The 16,256-nt window shown below is 43.2% G+C and overlaps 1 protein-coding gene across 2 annotated transcripts in view; it reads right to left on the bottom strand.

The window, feature by feature from the left end:
- PTPRK (protein tyrosine phosphatase, receptor type, K) overlaps nt 1-8,425 on the bottom strand; it is a 618,790-nt gene extending 610,365 nt beyond the window's left edge. For both annotated transcript variants that reach the window (XM_010834647.1, XM_010834648.1), the window contains exon 1: nt 8,098-8,425. In XM_010834647.1, the coding sequence (XP_010832949.1) occupies nt 8,098-8,194 (97 nt within the window). In that variant the 5' untranslated portion in view covers nt 8,195-8,425. The remainder of the gene's footprint in view (nt 1-8,097) is intronic.
- Nucleotides 8,426-16,256: the final 7,831 nt, after the last annotated feature.

Raw genomic sequence — 16,256 nt, 5'->3', positions numbered from 1 at the left:
ACATGACATTTCACATGTTTCAATGCCATTCTCCCGAATCTTCCCACCCTCTCCCTCTCCCACAGAGTCCATAAGACTGTTCTATACATCAGTGTCTCTTTTGCTGTCTCGTATACAGGGTTATCGTTACCATCTTTCTAAATTCCATATATATGCGTTAGTATACTGTATTTATGTTTTTCCTTCTGGCTTACTTCACTCTGTATAATAGGCTCCAGTTTCATCCACCTCATTAGAACTGATTCAAATGTATTCTTTTTAATGGCTGAGTAATACTCCATTGTGTATATGTACCACAGCTTTCTTAAAACCTGAATAGTTTTGTTGTTTTGATGTGTCTGGGTGATAAATTATAATTAAGTAATACTGATCAGAAATATAATTCCAGGGAAATTTATTTCATGTTGTAATTAATCCTTTCACAGTACTCTTACAATTCTACAGTGAGGTGCATGTGGTACATCTTTTCAAGCTGAGCTTTCTTTGTCTTAGAGCAGGGTTTCTCAAAAATTAACTGTTCAAGCAAATCACCTGAGGATTTTGTTAAAATGCAGATTCTCAATTGGTAGGTCTGCCGTGGGCTCTGTTATGTGATCACAAAATCATTGCAAGTTCCCAGGTGATGCTGATGCTGCCAGTTCATGGACCATAATTCAGGTAGCTATATTCTAGGGCATCTTGCCACTGACAAATCCAATGACCATGAAGCAATCAGCCATCATTCCTTAAATGGGCAGTGAGGACATTAGAAAGCCTTCCTCTCTCTACTCTTGAATTTGTCAAATGACCTAAGTCAAGTCATATCAAGAAGCTGTGGCCAGCCGTCCACTTAAGCAGCTGCCATGTCACCCTACCACCCGACAAGGATTAGGGGAATTTTTGCAGCTCATCAGCTGCTGCCCTGGACTGGGTTTGGAGAATCAGCCTGCAAGCATCTGGTTAAGAAGCAGGCTGCATAGGCAAGAGTTTATATAAATAGACACCAATCTGGAGTTAGGTTTCTTAGTTTCTCCTTTAAAGTATGGAATAGGGCAGTCTTGGAGAAGGCAATGGCAACCCACTCCAGTACTCTTGCCTGGCAAATCCCATGGACGGAGAAGCCTGGTAGGCTGCAATCTATGGGGTTGCTAGGAGTTGGACACGACTGAGCGACTTCACTTTCCCTTTTCACTTTCATGCATTGGAGAAGGAAATGGCAACCCACTCTAGTGTTCTTGCCTGGAGAATCCCAGGGACGGGGGAGCCTTGTGGGCTGCCGTCTATGGGGTCGCACAGAGTCGGACACGACTGAAGCGACTTAGCAGCAGCAGCAGCATAGGGCAGTCTATTCTATATTACATAGTTCCTATATTTTCCATTTCAGTTTCTTCATCTACGCAATAGACAAAATAGTTCTCTACACTCAATAATCTAGGGCTCCCCAGGTGGTTCAGTGGTAAAGAATCCACCTACCAATGCAGGAGACATCAGATTGATCTCTGGTCCAGAAAGAACCCGGGCTTCCCTCATAACTTAGCTGGTAAAGAATCCACCTGCAATTCAGGGAGACCCTGGTTTGATTCCTGGGTCAGGAGGATCCGCTGGAAGGGATAGGCTACCCACTCCAGTATTCTTAGCCTTCCCTTGTGGTTCAGCGGGTGAAGACTCCGCCTGTGATGTGGGAGACCTGGGTTCAATCTCTGGGTTGGGAACATCCCCTGGAGAAGGGAAAGGCTACCCACTCCAGTATTCTGGCCTAGAGAATTTCATGGACTCTATAGTCCATGAGGTCGCAAAGAGTCTGACACGACTGAGCAACTTTCACTTTCACTTCACTTTCCAAAAAGATCTCACAAGCAACTAACCCCGGGCACCACAACTATTGAGCAACTACTGAGCCCACGTGCCACTTGTGAGTCAGGGCTCCTGTGCTCCACAAAAAGAAAAGCCACTGCAATGAGAAGCCCATGAACCCCAACTACAGAGGAGCCTCCATTCTCCACAACTAGAGAAAGCCCTTGCACAGCAACAAAGACCCAGCGAGCCATAAATGAAATAAATAAAAACAAATCACTCTTTTTAAAAATACTCTATCTAGAATATAAGTATAGGAATTTGATTCCATCTGTAGATACCCTTGGTTTCCTTCTCACTTGAACCTTTGGACAATGATGTTCTATCATTGTTAAGATATGTGTGTGTATGTATGAACATATATACATAAGAACATATTTACATCTTTCAACTTTCTCAACAAAATAAATGCACACGGTAATTCTAAACACTATTTTATTTGGATTTATTTCTATCTGGGTTCTTTTGAAAATAACTCCTAGAATGACACCTGTAAAAGGATTTAGTCAGCACTGCTCTGTTCATCATTTTTATTAACAGAGCTCTGTCTATGATCATATAAAGTAGAAACATGGATTATTTCATTCAAGACCACTTAATTTGCTCCTAAACAACTGCAAGTGACATGATAAGCCACGTGTAATTTTGATGGATTAGCAACATACAGAAGAGAATGCCAGAAAATTCAACTAGAGTTAAGTGGGGAAATGGCAATGTTCCACAATAGGATCAATGTGATTCTTACACCCCAAGCCCAGTGTTTCCCAGAAGCTCAACAATCTGCAAAACCTCACAAAACTTTTTTAATTATGTAAGGTCAAGTTTTTATTACTAAAATACTAACAACAAATCAAAAGAATCTCCATAAGAATATTTACAGAAAAATAAACATATCCCTCCCAACAGAACTTCATGGAACTAATAAAACTTTTCATGTGAAACTATGTTTGTTTAAGAGCATTTTTCATAAAAACACATTTCCACTAAGATGAAATTTGAACCTTGTAAACTATCTACCTCTACAGTTCTCATTGATATCACACATCCAAACATAACTTTTAAAGTTTTCCAAAGCCTAGATATATGTCACTTATCTCAAAATAATGGGCAGTATGGTACTCAAATGTTTTCTATCCCCATTTACAAAAAGGAACTCAAAGTCTCTCTTACTTCTACAGACATACAAGCACAAATACTCTGCAACATTAAAAGATTATTTCATGGATTTACAAGCTTATTTCTACCTTCAACTGAAATAAAAATTAGCCTGATTGATGTACTTACTTTGATATCAAATACTCAAGATATCATGAATTGATAAAATACTATTATTCAGAACTATGACAAACAACATGAGTTTTGATGGAAAAAAAAGAAAACACATTCACAAGCAATTACAACCTTTTTAGGCAAAAAGAAATACCATTTGATAAAGGGACACAAAACAGACACATGATCAAAGGGTAAAGTCTGAGAGGAATACACAGGGGGAAGTTTTCATATCCACAGAATAAGAAATGAATGTGTTTGGACAAAGGCAAAGGCTGATTCCAATAAACAAATTAAAAAATAGGGCTTTTTTTCCCTTTAGAAAATTAAATGAAAGATTAACACGCGCACACAAGATCCCAGTGTTCTTTGCTTTGTCTTTAAGAACAATCTGTAAACTCCCTTGATGATTTCCTGCTCTCAGTCTTCCAGTATTCCTCTTCCTGCCCTCAGTGAAGAACAAGGAAGGGAAATAAGAAGCGCGCAGGCAGAGAAGGACAGCATTTTCCATGCCTCAGAGAAGCAGATCCATATTTAGCATGACTTACACTGTCTGTATCACCACCTTGAGCAGACCTAGAACACAGCACTTCAGAAGCATTAGAAGGAAACAACCTAGTTTCTCTATATAGGGCCATACCACATAAATCAAATGTTTGTTAAAGGCCATAAAAACATGTAGTAAACCATGACTGCCTGAAATATAAGATCAGGTAGGAGGACTGGTGTTTGCTCCGGGTAATGGTTGAGTCATAGTTCCAGTTTTTAAGAACACGATCAGCACCAAAAGATATGTGGTGAAAACAAAAAGGCTGTGATTTTGTAGATGTGCATGTGGGCTTTGTTGTTGCTAGAGGGGAGGGGGAAGAAGCGTGGGAGAGGGGTAGAGTGGCAGAGGGGTTGATTTATTTTTCAAATTCATATTTATGAATATAAAGAGAAGAGCTGTCAGGAGCACATATGCCAAAGCCCAAACAGCAGCCAGACCTGCCTCTTCCCGTCTGGATTGGCCAGACACAAAACAACATCTTGCAATCTAGGCAAAATCAACAGAATCAGATATATGGAGACTAGTGAAAGAAAAACCAGTCCCAGAAATGTATGGTTACATATTAATAATAGTTTAGAACTTGCAGTTTTAATAATTGAGGGATCGAGATTCTGGCCAATCAAAACCAGAAAACTGACAGGCAACCCTTTAAAAAGCTGTCTCTAATGGATCTTGCCAGTACAGATATTAAGTATAAGAGAAATTTAACTCACATATGGAACAGTAAGGAATGAGACACTGAGAAAGTGGCTCTGCTTAGATGAGTTGCAAGGTTCTAAGGGATCAAGTGAGTAAACACTTACAGTGTGACATGCCAGGAACTATATCCAAGGCAGGCTCTGGAGTTGCATTTCCAGGCTCACATCACACTAGAGAGACAACAGTCCCTCTCTAGGTCACAGATAAGACTGCATCTAAAAAGCTGCATTTTTCTCCCACTGAGATGAACAGGCTGAATAGCCAATAGGTAAACAGACAGCTAAAGAAACTGACTAAAAATAAATTTCTTCTATAGTTGGAATACTACGAATGTTAATAGTGACTCTTCTACAGGTTCAACTCAAGTAAGGATTTACAGGAGGTAAGTTCAAAATAAATAAATAAAAGATAATTTCTCTCACTGTGCTGATAAAATTATGGTCTGGCCAATCTGGGATGTTTATGTTCAACAACCATTAAAATGAATGACTGGCCGAGTGAAACACACAAATACACACACACACACACACACACACACACCATCCTGAACTTACGGGGGAGAATGTGGGAGCAAGAAAAGATTGAAGTCAAGGCAGTTAGCTACCTTAATATATGATGATTACATCCCAGATAGCTACATGAAGCTTGACAATGTACAGGGCCAGCTCACATAAATTATTTCACCCCATCCTCGTAAAAACCATGTGGAAAGGTCAGAACAGGTATCATTATCCCCATTTTGCAGATGAGAAAGCTGAGTCTCCAGTTACCTCATCTGTGACTGGTTTTGTCAGCCATCTGAGTCCTAATACAGAAAACGTTCTTACATTGTGATATCAAGAGATAACACCTATACACCCAAAGAAAAAACTTCAGTACATTTTTGTGCTTCCATGCCTCAATTTCCCCAGATATAACACAGATATGACACGTTTTTAGGTGCTGTTTTAAGTGAGAGATCAAATTGAAAGAACACAAGTTGAGATTTACAGGAAGTTCTAGAAGTTTAGATTTTCAAGAGGGTCACCACGTAGCATTTCTACACCTTAACTCCAACAGCTAAGGGAAAAGTCACAAATGATGAAAACATTCCTAAAACTGTGGCCTAAACAAAGCAGACCAGATTGAGCACATGATATAGCAAAGATCTAAGGGTCTGTAGTCTTTCAAATTTTGCTTTTGAAGCTTATCACTACATTAGGAACCACATGATAATATCTAAAAGTGAAAACTGGCCTAAATAGTGTGATTTTTAAAATATATTTAACAGGAGAGTTTACAATTCTGAACATGTATTTGTTTTACACTTTCAAAGCATTTTTATTTAAATTTCTGGAATGAAATAAAAGTTCATCATTTAAAGTAGAAAGTAAGAAAAAAATGCAACAAAGAATACACTTGCAATCTCTGACTCTATGTTTTTGCAACAAATCTGATTGCCATAAAATCTGATGACAGTGGAATAACAAATGACTTAGGAGAGGCAGAAAATAGAAATTTTTAAAAAAAACAAATTTTTAATTTATGGAGAAAGGCAGATCCACAATCTGAACTCTGGGAATAAAAGGCATTCTTTTCTGGGCCTATAGACAAATCCTGAATAGTAAAATTTTGAGATATAGTCCTGCCAGAATTGCATTTACTAGGCTTGCACATTCTTTTACTTAAATATAAAGTCAAGTGTTTTGCTTTGTCAATAAAGAAAAGCCAGGCTTATTTAAATTACTTAAAACTGGACGTCTAAGAACACAACTGTTCATTAGAGATACCTGAACTCCAAGGATCAGAAAAGCTCATCTATACATTCTGCTGGAGGAAATCTAATATTTATTTGGTCAGTAAAGAGTAAATAACATATGAAAGGAGAAAAAGGGAAAGTTTCTTCACTGATAAAAACATATCCATCAGCTATTCAAACATTAATAGTTGCAAATTTGGAATACATGTAAGTTTCATCATGCAACTGGTAGAATTCCAACTTTCAATTAACAAACTACATGCCTTTTCAAGGGTAAGCTCTGCGTGCACTGACAAACACTGTGCAGAAATCAATACCCACTTCCAACTTGCCTACATACAACGTCTTACATCAAGCACGCTTCCAATACTAACCAGCACTACCTGTCAGAGACGCTTGCACTAATGCTTACTCCAGAAAGAATTAAAATTAAGCTATCGGTTCACTCATTGCACAGAGCTGTAGTCCTCTGCAAACATCACCTGTATACATAACTTTCCCTGTACTCCCTGCATTTCATAATCTGCCTGAGTACACATCACATGCTGCCATCTGAATCTGTTGTCCAACTCCTTTTATAGAGTTCTAAAAGGGGGCGGGAAGGCCGAAAGAGGACGCAAGAGAAATAAACATTACTCCGGAAACCAACAATCTGAGTTTATTTCCAGGAAACCAGGCAGCCACAACAAGGAGAGAAACCGACAGTGCAAAGTTCGTCCGTTCTCCGCGTCCCATGGCCTCAGCCAGGAGCGCGGCTGCCGCTTCCCGCGTCTTCTGCAGCTTCCCTCGGCCACCTCTGTGTCTCCATCTGCACTGAGAACCAAGGCAGCAGACGCGCTCGCCAGCCAAGCTGAGCAGGGTGGACAGGCCAGAAAAGTTGTCTAGACCGGCGGGAGGCAGACGATCGCCCGGGAGCCTGCTCCTCAGCGTCCACCTGGTGAAACTTCAGAGCCCCCAGAGGAGAGAACGAAAGAAACCACCGACAGGAAGGATGACAAAACTGGCAGGGAACGGAGGACGAGACTGGGCGAAATGGGGTTTCACGGACTTGTCGAAGTGGTTTTACCAGAACCCACTAGAACCCAAAAGGGCTAACTGGCGAGACCTCACTGCACGCCTCCTTTGGGGTTCTCTTGGCGGCGGGCGGCAGTCGTTCACAGCCCCCAGCAGGCAGGCCGGCTCCGGGAGGAGCTACGCCAGCTTCGCGGTGGCTCTGCGGGAGGAACGGGCTCCCACCCCGCGCGGGTCAGGCTTCCCCGACCCGGCGCCCAAACCTCGCTGCCCAGAACCGCTCGGTGTGGCTCCTCAGAATCATGTTTCAAAACATCCTACAGGCTCTGCCAACACACACACGGAACCTGCTGCGCGCGGTGCCCTAACCCACGGGGCGAGCCCAACGAGCAGCCCCGCGCTAGAGAACGAGAAAAGGACTGGGGGAGGGACGGGGAAGTAGTTAGACAATAGTCAGGGGAGGTTATTCCCAGGACAAAAAGCACCTGGCAAAGCGCGCCGAGGTCGGTCCCTTCGAGTCTCCACCTTTCTGACAATGGCTTCCCGAGGGGAAAAAAAAATTTTTTTTAATGTTCTAACGGCGGAGAGCTACAAGCCCGCACCACGAGCAACAGAGTAGCCGTCCCCAGAGTCGTTTACTACTTTTTCTTTCTCTCTTCCCCGGCGCGGTGCAGTCAGCGCGACACGCCGAGGCTCCGCGTTTCCCAAGAAAAGCACTGCCGCCCGCACTCCCGCACCGCCCGGCCCGCCTGCGCCCGGGGCGAGCGTCCGCCGGGAACAATGGGGCGCAACGAGGAAAGTTACCTGCGCCACGGCGCCCAGTCGGGCGCCCCGCGTCCCACCTGGCACAAAGTCGGGGGACCTCTCTCCGTCTGCCCGTTCCCCCCGCCCCCCAAACCTCTGCCCACCGGTCCTGGAGAGGAATCCGATCCCTCCCCGGGCAAGCCTCAGGTCGGGGGCACTCATCGGGGCTCCGGACGCCCCCTCGGCCACTCACCTGCGGAGAACTGGCCTTGGGCCGACCCCAGGAGCGGCCAGGGGGAGAGAAGCAAGAGCGCCACAAAAGCGGGCAGCGCCGCCGCCGCCGTATCCATGTCGACTTTGGGAGAAGTTTCAAGCCGCTTTGCAAAGAGCTGCCGGGAGGCTCGCAGCGAAACCCACCGCTGAGGGGCCAGCCGGGCCTGGCGGGGTAAGCGCCGGGAGTGGATAGCCGCGCGCCCGCACTTTTTCCTGCTCGGCGGGAGCCAAACTACCTCTGGGGCGCCAGCGCCGCCCGCGTCGCCGGCCGGTCGCGGCGGCTGCTCTCCATGCTCGGCAGAGGCTGCTCCTGTTAGTCAAGAGTTACTTTGCTCGGGGAGGGACGGGGGCGGAGCCGGGGGTGACGTCGCCCCGCGGGCTCCGGGCGCTTCTGAGGAATGCAGGCTCGGGCGCGGCGCCGCCGCCGCCTCCTGCGGGAGAGACACGCGCCAACCCCGGCCGCGCGCCCGCGCTCCGCGCCGCCTTTGTTCGCCGCCCGAGCCCGGCCGCCCGCCGCCGCTCGCGGGTAGCTGGCGGGAAAGGGGACCCGCGCCGTTGGCTGCCCTGTTACAGAAATTGCAGTTTGAAAAGCGGGAGTTGGGAAAGCAGCGTGGCCGAGCCCCAGGGGGCGATCGCAGAGACACCCCGTCGCCCACGCAGAGGCGTCTCGGGGTTCTGTCCCCAAGACAGAGGTCCCAGCGGAGCGGTGGCCGGCAAGAAGGACGAGTCTACACTCGTAGAGGAAAGCGCCCAGAGGAAGCACCCACCTGCATCGCAAACCCTGTTCCCTATTGATGTCATAAGGAATAAGACACCCCACCCCCGTAGAAAACTTATTGTTCCTTCCTCATATAAAAATAAAACTTGAACCAAAATAAACGTTCAGTAACTTTCCAGTGTGAACAGCTGGCATGTCTTTTTTTCTGGTTTATCATTTGCCGAATAATTTACTCTCTGCTTCACTGACTTTGCTTGTACTTCTGAAACCTTCGGCCTCTTTCCACTTCTTCCCTCTGAAGAACCTAAGAACTGCAAGGCTTATTATCCTTGCCTTTCACAGGGTCTGCTGGAGTGGGAAATGGTTTCTGTTTTGTTTTTAATATCTAAGAACTATTTAAGACGTTAATTATTTCGCGAAAGAACTTAATGGGGACAATGAAAACAGCAACGAAAGATTTCGTACGCAGAAAAATAATGCTATATTATGACAGTAAAGTATTTTACAGTTTGCTGCTTCTTCAGCAGCTTGAAGTGGTTTCACCATATGCCACACTTACTTACTTCTATGAAAAGACTGTATAGAGTATACTGTATTCATTTTTGTAAAATAGCAAATAAAATAGATCTGGTCACAATTGAAGAAACAATTTTTATTCAGAATTTTGATGTCATATATACCATTCCTAGAACAATGGAATCTGTTGATTGACATCTGTCAGTTACTTAGACATCTTTAGCTTTTGTAAATCAAGACAGTGTGACGTTCAGTTTAATATAACATTCACACAATTTGCCAGGACACATATTCCTTTATTCAGATTAAGTATATGCAGTTAAAGACCCCATTCTTCCCAGGTGGTGCAGTGGTAAAGAATCCTCCTTCCAATGTGAGAGACTCAAGAGACACAGCTTCCAACCCTGTGTTGGAAAGAGTCCCGGAAGGAGGAAATGGCAACCTGTTCCAGTATTCTTACCTGGAAAATTCCATGGACAAAGAAGCCTGGCGGGCTACAGGGATTGCAGAGTCAGACATGACTGAGCACGCCCGATTCTCTCTTCTCTTCTATTAAAGACCAAACTTATGATAGAGCTCATTTTATATACATATAAAGCAAGGAAAATATATCAGCAAGAAAAATAGCTTCTTTAAAAATTTGATATGGATAGATGCTTGATTAAACATAATTGGGCATTGTATAGCTAGCTTCTTGGCACGTTGACCCTTGTCAATTCAATTCAGCATTAAGTTCATTCTTCTTTGGGGTGCAACGTATAATCTTTTAAGTCATCAACCTATAACTCCTAGCACATCAATGTTCCTATTACTTTGATTGAAGAATATTCCTGAATATTAGATAACAAAAAACTGAAGGACATATATTTTTCTTTTAAAGGACTTAGCAGAACTTTGTAAAACTTAGCAGCAATGTGTCTCAGGAAAAACAAATGTCCCAGCACCACCACCATCCATATACTAATTAATCTCTTCTTCTATTCCTGAAAGAAAGATGAAGGAAGTTCATGACTCAGTAGGTTTGTTTAAACACAGAGAAAGCTTGTTTAAAAATTGACATACAGTGCCAGGGCAAAGTGCACATAGTTCTAGCTTGCCCACTCCTTGAGTCAACTAATAGAGCATTCATCTCACTTTCTCCATCTTAGAAGTAATAACAGTATCAGATCATGTTTACAGAGTGCTTGTAATGTACTAGGCACTGGTTTAAGACATACAATATCTCATTGAGACATTAAGATATACAAAGTCACCTTGAGTTCAGACAATAATCCTATGCATGCATGCATGCTCAGTGCTCATTCATGTCCAACTCTTTTGGCCCCATGGACTGTATCCTGCCAGGCTCCTCTGCCCATGGAATTTTTCAAGCAAGAATACTGGAGTAGGTTGCCGTTTCCCACTCCAGGGGATCTTCTCAACCCAAGTCTTGAACCCGTGTCTTCTGTGTCTCCTGCGTTGGCAGGTGAATTATTTACCACTAGAGCTACTTCACTTTCACTTTTCACTTTCATGCATTGGAGAAGGAAATGGCAACCCACTCTAGGATTTTTGCCTGGAGAATCCCAGGGATGGGGGAGCCTGGTGGGCTGCTGTCTATGGGGTCGCACAGAGTCGGACACAACTGAAGCGACTTAGCAGCAGCAGCAGCACCACTGAAATGAGGAAACAAAGTTAGAGATTAAGTAATTTGTCCAACAGTACATACATGAGTAAGAAGTGGTCAAGGGAAAACAAAGACAGAGAAGGAAATCCTCAAATAGAATCAGCAAACTAGCAAGGATGCCTCTCACTAAAAATCAAAGAAATGCAGTAAGACTTGTGGGCAAATAATCAGTACTTTTGCCCTTAGTTGTCACTAATGCTGGCCACAATACCTAATGCTATCTACAGTATATTGAAATGATTTGAGTACAAGATATGTGTACCTTTCACACATTACTCAGCAAATATTAGGAATTTACTAGGTCTTTGTTCATTTGAAAGAATGGGTGAATATGGCCATCAAACAATAAAAGTGTAAACTTGGTATAACAGGAAAAAAAAAAAGATGATCAACATGTCCAAAAAGGAAAATGTTCATATTCTTTAATCTACTAGCTATTCTAAATAATCCAAAATATGGTAAATGTTATAGACACAGTTATTCATCATTTACAAGAGAGAAAACTAGAAATAATACAAAAGTGGTGGGCTTCCGTCATAGCTCAGTTAGTAAAGAATCTGCCCTAAAAATAAAAATAAAGAATCTGCCTGAATGCAGGAGACCGCACTTTGATTTCTGGGTTGGGAAGATCTGCTGGCGAAGGGATGGGCTACCCACTCCAGTATTCTTGAGCTTCCCTGTGACTCAGCTAGTAAAGAATCCGCCTGCAACGCAGAAGACCTGGGTTTGATCCCTGGGTTGGAAACATTCCCTAGAGAAGGGAAAGGCTACCCACTCCAGTATTCTGGCCTGGAGAATTCCGTCCATGGGTCTCAAAGAGTCAGCCACAACTGAGCGACTTTCACCTTCACTTTCCCCAACCATAGGCAGATAAGTATTATCTGGATTGAATATTTCACGGCCTTTAGAAATGAAATTTTTTTTCTTTTTTTTTTTTAAAGAGTAAGTTGCAAAAAAAAGAGTAAGTTGCAAAGTGGAAAAATGTTTCTGATAAAATATTAAGTAAAAAAGATCAGAAGACAATACAGATATATCTTCCGTTTGGGGAGATGAAAATGTTCTGGAGATGAATGGTGGCAATCGGTGCACAACAGTGTAAAAAGTACAGAATGCCATGGAACTGTGCACTTAACAATGGCTAAAGTGATCATTTTTATGTTGTACGTGTTTTACTGTATGTAAATAATCAGAAGACAAAGTCAACATATACAGATTACAACTAAGGGGAGGGGGGAGGCTGAAAAAAACCCAAAAACTATAATGCTGATATAATTAGAAGTAAATGTAGGATAATGAAATTTTATGACTGTCCTTCCCTATTTTCCAACCCTTTTTGATATATAGTTTTAGTGTGTCCTTTTAAAGAAGACAGGTTTGCATTCTGATTGCAGATTTGCCACAGAGTAATAGTATGCTGAAGCTGAAACTCCAGTACTTTGGCCACCTCATGCAAAGAGTTGACTCACTGGAAAAGACTCTGATGCTGGGAGGGATTGGGGGCAGGAGGAGAAGGGGATGACAGAGGATGAGATGGCTGGATGGCATCACTGACTCGATGGACGTGAGTCTGAGTGAACTCCGGGAGTTGGTGGTGGACAGGGAGGCCTGGCGTGCTGCGATTCATGGGGTCGCAAAGAGTCGGACACGACTGAACGACTGAACCGAACTGAACTGAACAGTAATCATGAATTTAGATCTATGCTTGCCAAAATGTTTTCTGTAGAATCTCAGTTCTATCAAAATTTAGCAAGTATAATTGGAAAATAAGGGTCTCCAGATCAAATAAGCTTGGAGAACTCTGGATTGAGCAAAGTTAAACAGATTCCTTTACTAGAGCTAGATTTTCTCTTGTAGAACTTTTCCATAGTTACCAGGATGCTATTGGACAAAATGCATCTGCTAGAGGGAGGAAGAGAATACATTGTTTCTCAAAGTTTTGGACTATATAACTCTAAAAGAGAAGTGTTTCTCAGGACTACGCTTCCAAGGAACAAAATTTGGGAAGCACTGCTTTAAGTACCTTTTAAGGGCTGAGGCTATGGCACCCCACTCTAGTACTCTTGCCTGGAAACTCCCATGGGCAGAGGAGCCGGGTAGGCTGCAGTCCACGGGGTCTCGAAGAGTCGGACACGACTGAGTGACTTCACTTTCACTTTTCACTTTCCTGCATTGGAGAAGGAAACGGCAACCCACTCCAGTGTTCTTGCCTGGAGAATCCCAGGGACGGGGGAGCCTGGTGGGCTGCGGTCTATGGGGTCACACAGAATCAGACACGAAGCAATGTAGCAGCAGCAGCAGCAGAGAGCTCAGTGTTGCCAATTTGGAAGAACAAGTTGCCTACAGCTGGATATAATTAACAAGCATGGGTCAAAAAGGAAGCCAATCATACAAGTGTGAATTGGATTGAGGTGGAAGGATGGGGGGTATTTCCCAGTTCCATCCCTGGGTCGGGAAGATCCCTGGAGAAGGGCACAGCAACCCACTCCGGTATGCTTGCCTGGAGAAACTTGTGGTCAGAAAAGACAGGTTGGGTACAGTCCATGGGGTTGCAAAAAAAAAAATCAGACACAACTGAGCAACTTGGCATGCACGTAGAGGGATGGTACGGTGACAGGCACTTCCAGAGCTGGTGTATTCTGACTTCAGTGTCTCTTCCCATTTTCAAAAAGCCTAGACTAAATGACAGAGAAGGCAATGGCAACCCACTCTAATACTCTTGCCTGGAAAATCCCATGGGCGGAGGAGCCTGGTAGGCTGCAGTCCATGGGGTCATGAAGAGTTGGACACGACTGAGCAACTTCACTTTCATGCATTGGAGAAGGAAATGGCAACCCACTCCAGTGTTCTTGCCTGGAGAATCCCAGGGACGGGGGAGCCTAGTAGGAGGCCGCAGGAGCCTATGGGGTCTCACAGAGTCGGACACGACTGAAGCGACTTAGCAGCAGCAGCAGCAGCTAATCAATCAGATTTTTCAGAGGACTGAATGAAATATAGTATATTTTAATATATATAAACTGTTTAGGTATAAAATTATTTATAGGAATGGATATGAAGGGCCCAGATGATATTAAATGCTGAGTAAATGTTCTTCTCTTTCTCTTGTTTCACTTAAGGATTATGGACAAACCTATACCCAGAAGAAGCAAGGTTTTATTTACCCAATGACAGATCACAAGTATACTCACAGCATGCATTGATAAGCAATTAGATAATATTCTGTTTGTTAATAACAATTGATTGCTTATATGATTCTTTCTGTTTGTAATGCCTATTCACATGATCTCAACCTATCCTCACTCCAACCCTGTGAAGCAGGTAGAGCAGGTAGCATTAATTTCACTTAACTAATAAGGAAAACCAAAGTTTAGAGGGATTAAAATACTTGGCCAGTTTGACGCTGGTCAGTAGCAGAACTGTCACACTGACCTGCGTATTCTAATTCTGAATCTTATTTTCCCTCCACCCTCCTCCATGGCTATGTACCTAATTCTCATCTCTAAAAATGTTCATTTGAATCAGGTGCCAAAATTCTCAATACCAATTCATCAGATAGAGCTTCTTAGCTGCTGGATGAAAATACGCTTCTATTTCCTCTTTGAATGGTGGTGGGGGGGGTGGGTGGGTACTAGAAACACTTCCTTACAGTCACAGCCTTGCATGGGTATGTATGCTATCAGTAGAGTCCTCCAGGAAGGGAGGGGAAGGGAATTTCTGACAATAAAGCCCTTCAAGAGAACAGAGACTTCCAGGAAAAAAAAAAGTGTCTGTTATGCCTTTGAAAGATATTGTTCTGGGTGAGTGTTGGAGACTATAGAGCAAAGCCCTGTGATCCCAGGATTAGTGCTGGGACCTAGCCAGTTACTACTGAGATCTTGACACCAGAGGATCCAGAAACAAATGGAATTGTGATTGCTATGTGCCTGTCTCTAGGGAAATTCTCCTCTCTGTATGTTCTTAGGTAATTTGGGATCAAATGGAAAGAAATGCACTGTACTCAAACCCAGAGTTATTTTGGAAGTCCCTTGAACCTTTTGAAATATCCATAACTGAGGATTAGTTCAGGAAACACTAGTCAAAATAGTGCATGTTCCAAAGGTTTCCGGAGAAGGCAATGGCACCCCACTCCAGTACTCTTGCCTGGAAAATCCCATGGATGGAGGAGCCTGGTAGGCTGCAGTCCATGAGGTCTCGAAGAGTTAGACATGACTGGGCGACTTCACTTTCACTTTTCACTTTCCTGCATTGGAGAAGGCAATGGCAACCCATTCCAGTGTTCTTGCCTGGAGAATCCCAGGGATGGGACAGCCTGGTGGGCTGCCGCCTATGGGGTCTCACAGAGTTGGACACGACTGAAGCGACTTAGCAACAGCAGCAGCAGCAGACAACTAAACGATATTAATAAAAGATGGAACTCTGAGGGGAAAAAATGTTTGGTCTTCTTGATACCCTATGTGTTTGATAAATTACCTTTTCTGGGATACTATATGGTGTCTTATTCACCCTTTATCTAGTAAGTAATTTCCATGCCAAAAAAAGTATTTATTTTCCCCATGGCTCACTATAAAAAAATTTAAAAAAAGACATACAGGGCACTAGCTGTATAGAATCTCTTTGAATCCTGTTTGAATGATTATGGTGTGAATGGACAAATTTTCCTGGGGTATTTGTTTGTTTGCTTGTTTTTTATTTTAGTAAAATCCAGGAAAGATGATAACTCTTCAAACTAATCAAATACACCCTGTATTCCATAACACATTTTGCAGGGTTAAAAGCTTATTTGCAAAGTTGCAGCCTGGGGAGAATTAATACAGATGAATGAGAAATTCTCTAATGATCATGTTCTTTCCTTCCTCCCACTCACTTTGGAGGGGCTGGCTTCACATATGGAACCCTGCGGATCTTGCCATCTTTCGTCTCTGCTTATTCTGGTCTTGAGACAGAATGCAATAGAAATCTGAACACAAAATGTGGTGCTTCCAAAGCTCTGGAGATTTTTCTAATCCTCCAAATGTTCTCCAATAAAATCCTCCCTTTATGCTGTTGGCACTGCCACTAAATTCATAACCAGGGGAAGCCTGACAAGAAAATGAACCACTGAAACCTACACACAAACATAGGGGCTCATTTTAGTGCCGAAGTCCTCTTTAACCAAAGCAAAGAATTCATTTTGTCATTTGCAAGCATTTATTAAGTGTGAAATGCAAAGAAATAGAGGAAAACAATAGAATGGAAAAGACTA

This window comes from Bison bison, unplaced genomic scaffold, assembly GCF_000754665.1.
Source record: "Bison bison bison isolate TAMUID 2011002044 unplaced genomic scaffold, Bison_UMD1.0 scf7180017864035, whole genome shotgun sequence".
Lineage (NCBI taxonomy): Eukaryota > Metazoa > Chordata > Mammalia > Artiodactyla > Bovidae > Bison > Bison bison.
The sequence above is the reverse complement of the archived record's forward strand: the minus strand, read 5'-3'. Positions and strand labels throughout refer to the sequence as shown.